The sequence below is a fragment of the Glandiceps talaboti genome, chromosome 20 (genome assembly GCF_964340395.1).
Source record: "Glandiceps talaboti chromosome 20, keGlaTala1.1, whole genome shotgun sequence".
NCBI classification, from domain to species: Eukaryota; Metazoa; Hemichordata; class Enteropneusta; family Spengelidae; genus Glandiceps; species Glandiceps talaboti.
In genome coordinates, this window is record NC_135568.1 from 7,715,713 (window position 1) to 7,726,537 (window position 10,825).

Here is a 10,825-nt window from a genome sequence, read left to right on the forward strand (position 1 = left end):
ATCTCTATTTGGAACGGTTAGTTTTACTCCTTTTTCAGCAAGTCAGAAGTGTTTTCATGTAACCTGAGATACCAAAGTCAGACTGAGATAAAGAACATAGTAGGTTAGACGGACGGACGAACTATCGATTATGCATAAGAGTAACAAGTTAGTTAGAAGGCGTCTTGTTTACTAACTATTGATAGCATTTTGCGAGCCTTTCTTTCGACACAACGCATGCAAGATGTCCGGGCTCGACGACCAGCTAAATTCCCTCAACATTGAACCTTATCGGGGGAATGCTTACGACCTTCGCTTAGATCTAAATTACCGTAACCTGGGTAGCATCCCGGCTCAAGTCTTTAGTTTAACTGAGCTGCAATGGTTAAACCTGAATGTCAACAGACTGAAAACACTTCCTGACGACATCAACAAGCTAACGCGGTTGAAATGGGTATTTTTAGAGAATAACCGTTTTGAGGAATTTCCCTCTATCATCGGAGAGTTGAAAGACTTGGTAAAGCTGAGTCTCTCTGGGAATATGATTACAAAACTTCCAAGTGTTCTTGGGCATCTACAAAAACTCAATTTTCTTGATCTATCGGATAATAAGTTGACAGAATTCCCACCATCGTTGTGCATGGGTGAAATGCAAGGAATGGAAAAGCTTTTCCTAGGAAACAACCAGATCAAGAATATTCCCGAAGGGATCGAGATATTGTGTAACTTAAAAGTACTATGGATGAATGGGAATAAACTAGAATGGATCCCAAATAGTCTAAGTAATCTACATACACTGGAGGAACTTCGCTTAGACGGAAACTGCATAAGGATTTTGCCTGCTTACTTGGGTAACAGTCTAACGAACTTAAAGAAGTTCAACATAGATCGCAACCCGCTAATAAAGCCATACAAAGAGGCTCTGAGCTCGAAAAAGGCGCTTAAAGAATTGAAGTCTCTAGAAAAGACAATGAATTCAGATCAGACAAAGAAGGGAAGAATGCGTCTACGTAAAAGTACGTCCGGTAATGACATTCCGTGCTATGTGATGGATAACCATCCATGTGGTGCCGCCTTTGTTATCTATAATTATAATTATGACGTTGACGCCGATGATGAACAACCTCATCATAATATATTCAGATCAGAGATACGTAAGTTCTTGTGTTCATTTGACTTCATCGTTCATTCTTCCATTGTGGTTCACTATTATGTGCTTTAGTGCTAAAATAATTATGCAAATGCCACATCGATAATGGTAATAACACTGTAGCGTGATCAATTCCACAATGTTGACATTCATTCCATGCCATTCTATGCTGTTCTATTCTATTCTAGATCTCTTATGTTGTTCAGTTCAGTTCTGTTCAATTCTATTCTATTCTATTCTATATTCCTTTCCAAACGTTCTCTCGTTTTCTTTTCTTTTCGCCTTTGTTTTCTTCGGACCTCATTACCTCAGTTATACCATGGACCAATTGAGAGTGTTCGACACAACATAGACTCGAGCCTCAACACAGACATGTGTTCACAATAAAATGATTTCTGGTATATGTGAATGCAAAACATAGATATAACAAAAGAGAAAAAAAAGTAGCAATAGCGAAATCTACTCTTATATACTAAATGTTGTTTGTTTGTTTGTTTGTTTGTTCGTTTGTTAGGTTTAGACATTTATTTGTATATACAGTTTGAGTCATTGTTAAGTAGTCTTTTGCGTTTTGTCCAATAAGCAAACACATTTTGCATAATCTCTCATGTTTTGTATATCGCTCATGTTTAGCATTAGTAAGGGTGTTATTCTCCATCATTTAATTATGGACAAGTAAGACACTTGTCTGTGAATTAATTGAAGTCTTCAATTCTGTTCATTAAGTATATTTTGCTTGTATTTGTTGTAGGCAATATCCGAAGTATATTGACAGGTTTGGGATTCACAGTACGAGTGATGCAAAATCTAACATCCCTTGATATTATCGGAGCACTAAGGTATCTTAGCATGGAAGACCATTCTTTCCACGATTGTCTTCTGGTATGTATTCTCTCTCAAGGAACATATGGCCGTGTTATGGGAGTAGATCACATCGGTGTCAGTTTCCGGAATCTAACGGAAATCTTCTCAGAGAGTAATTCTCCAAGTCTAGCTGGAAAACCAAAGATTTTCCTCTTTCAAACGCATCCCATTCAACGACCCCGTGCCCGTAATATGTTGAAATCCCCTTCAATGGAGGATGACCTGGTGACGATTATGTCAACCTCTGACGTAGTTCCGGACGAGGCTGATTTCCTGTTGGGATGTACCAATCTAGGCCTTCGAGAAATGAAGACGAAAAGGCGCCATAGCATTAGCTATTTTCAGAGTTTTACAGAGACACTGGAAGAGCTTAATGATAAATTCCATATTCTAGATATCCTGTCGGCGGCTCATCGAACAGTTGAACATGCTGCTTCCGAGGATGACAGAGCAAGGGGACTTGCAGTAACCCCAGTCTTGCAGTCAACTCTGCGATATAACCTGTACTTTACAGAAGCAGACGATATCTATTGAAAATAACAAAATGTACTTTACAAAACCAACCGACACCGATTGAAATAATTAAACCCAAATAACAATTTGTACTTCACAGAAGCAAATGACATATGTTAAGATAAAAGCAGACGACGTTCACTGAAATTACAACAACGAAGTAGACATACTGCAGTATAGACTCTGAGATACGTCGTGACGTTCCACCCTCACCGGCCTCCTCTAGGGGTTGGCTGATGTGTGAAGGCGCCCCATCACGGCGTGCCTAACTAACTAACTGAAGTCATAATTCGTACTTTACAGAAACAGGTGACATTTATTTGAAATAATAACTTGTATTTGATAGAAGCTGATGACGTGATATGTTGAAATGATTTGTACATTACAAAGGTAGACATCCACTGATCTTTACGTTATACGACTCATAAAGTGTACGTTGTAATGTGTACTTCTATAACAGCTCAGTCTTGTGTTGGTTTTATGAGCTAATACTGAACAAACTGTGAAACCATAAACTATAAGGTAAAGGGAGGGTACGACACATGGAAATAATACAGCCCTAAGTTACCAAACTTCCGTTCACCGAAGGAGACTATATTGAAATAACCTGGCCTAAGTTACATGAATGGATCATCATCCCTTGCCAATGGGTAGAATTCTACGCCAGCGAGCCAAATGCAGACTTCAATTTCTATCATTTTTGTAGCAAACTGTAGTCCAGTTCACCGTTCAGTGTATCCACAGTGTAGCCAAAATGAAAGTGTGTAAATATGTGTACATGTAAACGTGATATATTTTGATGATTTTGAATGACTGAATAGCTTTGTCATAGCTTTTTGTTTGTTTAGGATCCTGAGATGGAATAGTTGACTTTTACCTATAACAAAAATGCCTGATCATTTCTTCATGTTATTTTAGAACGCGTTTGGTTACCATGCTTACTAAGCCATGCTGTTATACTATAAAGCATTGTATTGATTTGAAATAAATAACAAGCAATACAGTTTGGTGTACATGTATTGTTGAAAACCAATAGTTTTGTAAACAGTAGTCATGAACTTGGAAAATTTATGTTTTGGGGAAAAGCTACATACACACGTTAGCTTACATTTTACCGTTCCCCATTTTCCTGCGAGAGGTCTTTTTTTTCTGGTATTAAATAATGGTAGGCCAGATGATAACAAAGTGTTCTCTACACTGAGCTGGTTGACATAGGCCACAGACAAGGAATAAATTCCTTCTTTGTCTGTGCATAGGCTTACCGTAATCTAAATGAGTTATTTGCATAATTAATTATATTTTACAAATGAAGTGATAACCTTGGTATGATAGCCTAGCAACTATTGCGTGGGTTGCGGGCTGCTGTGGGCCACTGCGATGATTGGGGATCGGAGCTTGCGCGAAATACATTTAATACATTTTTTACATTCTACGGTTGCACGATATACATTTAATACATTTGTTTACATTCTATGGTTGCGCGAGATAAATGTAATACATTTTTTTCCATTCTATGGTTGCGCGAGATAAATTTAATACATTTGTTTACATTCTATGGTTGCGCGAGATAAATGTAATACATTTTTTTACATTCTATGGTTGCGCGAGATAAATTTAATACATTTGTTTACATTCTATGGTTGCACGAGATACATTTAATACATTTGTTTACATTCTATGGTTGCGCGAGATAAATTTAATACAATAGCCCCCTTTACATGACCTCACTTACCCTACTTGACCTCACTTACCTTGACTTGACTTGACTTGACTTGACTTGACTTGATGTGACTTACCTTTAGTTGACTTTCTTACTTGACTATCATAACTTGATTGTCGACTTGACCTGACAATTTAGAGGGTGGGCAAGGGGTATTTTTGTATTTCGTAATCGGGCCATTTGCATATTTTTTAATCAGATGGTACGTCAATATAGCACAACAAGTTTCAAATCAAAGTTTTATTTCAATGGCGGAAAGGGGACACCCATACTCGGTTGCTCCGCGTTTCCTTGTTATTGTAGTTCCCACCTAATCGTATTGTTTTACATGCTGCTTTTAGAATTTCCTATATCTCTAAAAAAAAACAAAAAAACATTCAACTGACAATCATTCAGAACAGTTTGTCAAAACTGTAAGGAGTCACTGGCTGCTCATCTCACCATCAATATGTTGTCATGAGTTTTACAAGGAGTGATAGATGCATTAGAATGCCCTTCCAGCAACTTTCTAATTATAATTTTAAAACGTGAACTCAAGTTAATTTTATTTGTAATTCGTAAAGTGTGTTTTTTCATCATGTGTAAAAAAAATTATCTTCGTAATTTGTAATTCAACACTTTTTTTCTGTAAATCGTACAGGGGAACCCCCTTGCCCACCCTCACTATAAAATACTGTAGTTGAAACTCGTGGAGTTGTACAAAGTAGAAATATTGAACATATACAAAATTACATTTTTCAAGAGCAAACTTATACTATGACTGAAACTTTTGTTTTCTGAGATCTGATCTAAATTTAATTATTAAGTAAATCTGAAATTTCCAGTCAAAACTAAATTCGATGGAATTAGTTGTTTTTTAATTTCAATATGTACAACTTTGCCTCTGAGAGCGCAATTTAGTTTCACTGACATATCTTTTTCTGTTAGGGTGTAATTACTATTTTGCATGCAAACTCTCTCTTGACATAACAAAATGTCTTTTTATATGGTAAAATACTTTGAATTTATCTTTTTTCAAATAAAGTTTGCTCTTGGAAATTCACACACACACACACACACGCACACACACACACACATACACACACACACACACACACACACACTGACAATCTATAACATCGACATATTGTAGTTTAACTTGGAGAAAGTACCGGCTTCACACATAGACAATGCAAATTACAAGTACTACACAATATAATTAGATGCACATAAATTCTGTTTGACTTACGGTTGCTGACCTATTCATGTGATGGCGATCAACGGGGTACTGCAAATATTTTCAGTCAAAGTTAAAAGTTAATATTGTCCAAGAGTGCACACAATTCACTCTACACAAAGTCATTAACAAGTCTACAACAAGCGTTTTTCAAATACCGATGACCGTACTATACACACCAATTTCCCCTTGTGGGATCAATAAAGTATTTGTTATTAAACCATGTTGACGTCCTGCAGGCAATGGCCATTTACCATATATGCACACTGTACAGGGATTCCTGGTCAGTCCCCAGGATTGGTACACATTGAAAACGTTTTACTTTTCAGTTCAATTCCAGTCTGGATAAAATGCCTTACAGTATCCACACTTGGGTCATGCTACAAAACCAGGGCCACCTGTTACAGTGCACTGTGGCTGTAAATGTTATCACGTGTGACATGCCCAAATCCTGCCCATCAGTATTAGCTCAAACCACCGTTGTACATATGCTATTTTTTGCTGGAAGGTCACTTGAAAATGAATACTACTGTAGGCCAGGGATAAGACTAAACTACACTTCGACTCTATTACCCTTGCTTGTAGCACGCTGGTTTTGTCTTCACCGCTTGGTCGGTTGTGTATCCAATCAAGTCGTCGACAATAATGGTCATCCTTGTTCTCGGAGTCATAAAACTCAGTTCCTAAAATTCCATTCCATTCACAGTCTTCAAAATCTATCATTTCACCGCCGAAATACATGTCAATAAACGTGTTTGGTAACCAGATGACACAACTACAAGTACACACCATATTACTATAGTACACACACATGAACAAGTCTTCAGATGTCTGACAGACTGTCAACATCCGGTTGTGACGTAGCTCGAGTCTAAATATCGCGTTACTTTACGTGATCAAAGCTCAGAGGTAACATTGCGACTTCGTGCATAAACAACTGGATCCTAATTATGATAAAAAGATTATTGCTAAAGCAAGTAAATGACACCTTTACACAAAAAGGATAAGCCGAGTGTTGCTTCACGGCACTGTCTGCAAACTGAGGGTTTATATGTGTTACAGGCTTGGCTACAGATAATAACTACGCACACTGACAGTGAATTTGAATCTGATTGGCAGAAACTCAGAGTGAATATTATTGGAAGAAACGAAAATACAGGTGTATAATGAAATGAAAAGAAAGAAATTCCAGACTGAGGCAGGTACAGACATACAGCAAACATCAAACAACCAATCATATCCCATATGCATTATCCATGCAAGGTGGCGGTATGTGTGTATGGTGTCTTCGTTGCGCTTTCATCATCTTTCGTCAATTTTAGCTATTTTTCTACTCATCGGAATCTAGTACAAACTAGTTCAACATCGCATACATTTCAACCTAAATTTCACACAAAACTGCAAATACAAGCTCAAAGTGGTACTTCAAAACACAGTCTGTCTTCAAAAAGAGTTTTTCCAAGTTCATCGACATCTGTTTCAGCTATTAATTATTTTCTCCTTTCACTCGTTTGTAGTGGAGACATTCACACTAACCCAGGACCTGGTAAGTGTCCCTGCGGTTATTGCTGAAAACCAGTCCGCTCCAATCAGAAAGGAGTATGTTGCGACATCTCATGCCAAATGCGCACGCATCACTACACTGAGCCGAGTATTAACATCTTTGTTTACAATGTAACTACTGAATTGCACCACATGCATGTGCATCTTACCATCAATAGCTGATGGTTTCTTTGCTGATGCCATCACCAGTGATACAAAACCACAACATAAGGAAAACCAAACAACCAGTTTCGACCCTACCGGTTATGCACACAACACATTTTTGGAAACTGCCCATCTGAACATCGATCGGCGTATACTGGTCATGTTTACCTCAAAATCCAGCCAAACCTCAATCGAACATGATATGTTGATTTCCCGTTTATCTAATTTGCATTTAACGCAATCACTCAGCCACCTGTTAGTACGATAATGCTGCCATAGCAACCGAACCATCAGTCATCACTATAGGAACAGATAACCCAGGGGCGTTGATCAGTGATACTTGATCTACACTAATTCCACAAGCTTTATTTTTATCTTCACTATGTCATTCTGTTCGTTACTTTATTTACCAAGTGAAGCAGTTTAAAGAGATGGTTTCGTGTTACCATCGTAATGCCGGTGTATATTTTATAGTAGTATTATTCGGATAAACCTGTTATCAAGTGGATATTCTGCCGATTAGTTTACGCTGTTGTCACATTTTATTTCCATTCGATATTCATTAAAATTCAACTTTGGCCAATGGCCATTATTTTTGTAATGGCCGAAATAAGAATAGGCCAAACTAATGGCCAGTATCTTTCAATTGCCCAAAAATATTGGCCATTATTTTGATTATCGAAAAATTAATCAAAATAAAAAAAAAAAAATTTTGGCCACTGGAAATATATTGGCCATTACTTTGGCCATTACAAAAAATATTGCCAATAGTTTGTCTATCACTGTAATGTATACGAACAGAGGAAAAGATTACAATTTGAACCATCGATACCTGTACTAACCACCCACCACCCCTGTACTGCATACTAGTTGGAAAAAAACCCCGATGATCTCATGATTGATAGTTCCGATTTTGGTGCACGCCCTCAACGTCAGTATTTAACACACTGGTGTACGCCCTCAACGTCAGTATTTAGTACCCGGACATAATCACCAACTGGTCGTGATAGCTCAGACTAAAGTGGTCTGAGGTAATAGCTAGTATCACCGTACCTCGGCGTGGCCGTACAATCTTAAACCACGGCGGTATAAAGGGGAGAAACCGATTATGAAGTGTATTATGCTGTCGCAGGTGCTTAGACTCATATGAAGTTGTAATCGAAAGTTACCAAACCAGGTACGTAATACAGTAAAGGTTCTACAGTAAAAGTAGTAGTATTCATATGTATGTATTACTTATATATAACTGAGGAAATGCTGGAGTTTAGATCCTATAGTATAAGCTACATATGTGACATATATAGCTACATTTTGTACCCTAGTCCTGTTTGCATGGTGTTGAGGGTCAATCATGTCAGTAATCTAGAGCCGTGCACGTGCATTGTCTGCAAGCAGGACTACCGCTACCTCGTGGATACCTGTGCAGAAATGTCATCTTAATCTTGGCCTTAAATATACTGATGACTTTAGAAGGAAGGGACGTGGACGACTTACTCCGAAAGGAAGCAGCTCATTCATGGTTCCAGTTTCTCTGAACTACACGGGTAGATGTTTGTAAGCCTTAGAATAATACTCCAGCAGTTTTGAAGGCTATTTCACATTTGTCCACATACTCCCACCCCGACCCTCCCCAGGACCCTCCACCCCATATCACACCATCTGGTTTGATCATTTGACTAGCATATTTAAATGTGTTTTATTTTACAAGAGTGATAAGACATCAATCATGTTTTAAAATTCTTAGATTATTTGGGTGCTTTGGTATTACCAAGGCAAACGTGGTTGTAAACAATATCATATCAATGCAAACACAGTTGTAATATTTGTATGTTCATCTCCTGTAGGCATGATTGCTTCACTAGTTGATCTGTGCTTGAAACACATTGGTGACCACCTGAAGGAACTGCACCAACAAGTCAGGAAGTATTTGCCAGTTGTATTCAAAGAAGAATTACTCTCAAGACTTGCTGAGAAGTCTATGTTTACTGTAGACTATTTACCATACATTGAGGCTAGTTTGATGGTTCCAGAGTTGAAGAATCTGCAATTCATAGGCTGTACTGGCATCACTGATGAGATTCTAAGACACATTGCTAGTAAAGGTTGCCAACTACATTGTATAGATATACAAAATGAAGCTAACTTTAACCCTTTGCAAGGTAATTGTTTGACTCAAGAGGGAGTTGCAAATCTTGTTTGTGGACAACATAAACTAGAAACACTGATACTAAAACAGGACTTTACAAAGGGTGATTATAAATGGCTGGAGTCTATTCAAACAGATTACTTGAAGACGTTGAGTCTTGACATAACAGTTAGATCAAAGAACCTAGAATGTTTGCAGTATTTAAGGAGATGTTTAGAGTCAGCCACGGCTTTGCAATCTTTATCGCTTGATTTCAGTAACTATGTTAATTGCAATAATGTGTTAGAAGTGATTAATGGAGATCTGTATAGTCTTCAAATCAAAGGTTGTGTTGTTAATGAAGAAACATTTAGGCTTCTGGGGACATTCCGTCACATTAAAACATTAAGTCTTTCTTGTAGCTCCCTTACACGTTGTTTTGATGATTCAATATCGCAAATGTTGTCCACAAAGTGTGTACATTTACAGGAGTTGAGGATCGCAAGTTGTGGTGGTACAGTATCTCCATCTGTAACGTTTCCATCAAATCTGGTAAAACTTTCCCTGACTGATCCAGGCTGGTCTGCTGAATACCTAGGGAATCTAACCAAACTGAACAGTCTTAGACTGTCTACAAACAACTTCAATCACAACAAGGATGCCGTTCGAGCCATCTTACCAGCAATACTCTCAAATTTAGAAGAATTTCTCCTGTTTGGTGAACGGCGTTCAAGTGATTTAGGAGTGGAGACTTTCATAGTTCAAGCAATGGCTGAAAATTGTGAAGTACTCAAGAAGTTACATATGTCTTATCGTCATGAAGAAACTGTACCTTATTTACTCCGATTCTTTCAAAGCGGAACATGTCAACATTTGACCGAACTCAGATTGTGTAATTACACCTCATCAAATAATCACCCATCTACAGTTCAAAGATACAGGACATTACACACAAGAATTGCTGAGTCATGTAAGAACATAATTGACTTAGATGTTGTTGACCCATATATTGATCAGACATTTATTCAAGCCATTGCCAATAACTGCCAAAATCTTAAGCGTTTACAGCTCTGCTCTGGGAGACTCGGAAACTCTACATCACTCACCATTCATGATGATGACATTATTTCCATTGCAAATAAATGTCCGCTAGAAAAACTTGTGATTATGGTGGACAACAACCTGACTGAGAGGGCAATCTTAACATTTACAAATAAATGCCCTCTTTTGAAAGAATTATCTCTAGCGACATCAGGGCCAATCCCTGTCAATGCTTTACAAATTATGAGAGATAATTCTGTAAGACGTGTCAAGATCTCAGAACTTCAGTACACTGTATTTTAGAAAAGAAAGCAAAAGACAGTGGATATCTTCATCAGGTGTGGAGACTAAGTCATATTTTAATGTCATTCTAAATACAAAGTATAGCAACAACAATGAATAACATTAATGTTGTCTGTGCACAATCTTTTGAAATATTGAAATAAGAAGTGTCAAAATGGATCGATTAATAGTCTTCACCATTACTAGTGGTGCCAACTCGTAGATGGA

The 10,825-nt window shown here is 37.7% G+C and overlaps 1 protein-coding gene across 1 annotated transcript; it reads left to right on the top strand.

The window, feature by feature from the left end:
- The first annotated feature begins 8,995 nt into the window (after positions 1 to 8,995).
- Positions 8,996 to 10,618, top strand: LOC144451027 (uncharacterized). The gene has a single exon (XM_078141786.1). It carries the CDS (start codon positions 8,996 to 8,998, stop codon positions 10,616 to 10,618), a length of 1,623 nt encoding a protein of 540 aa, XP_077997912.1.
- Positions 10,619 to 10,825: the final 207 nt, after the last annotated feature.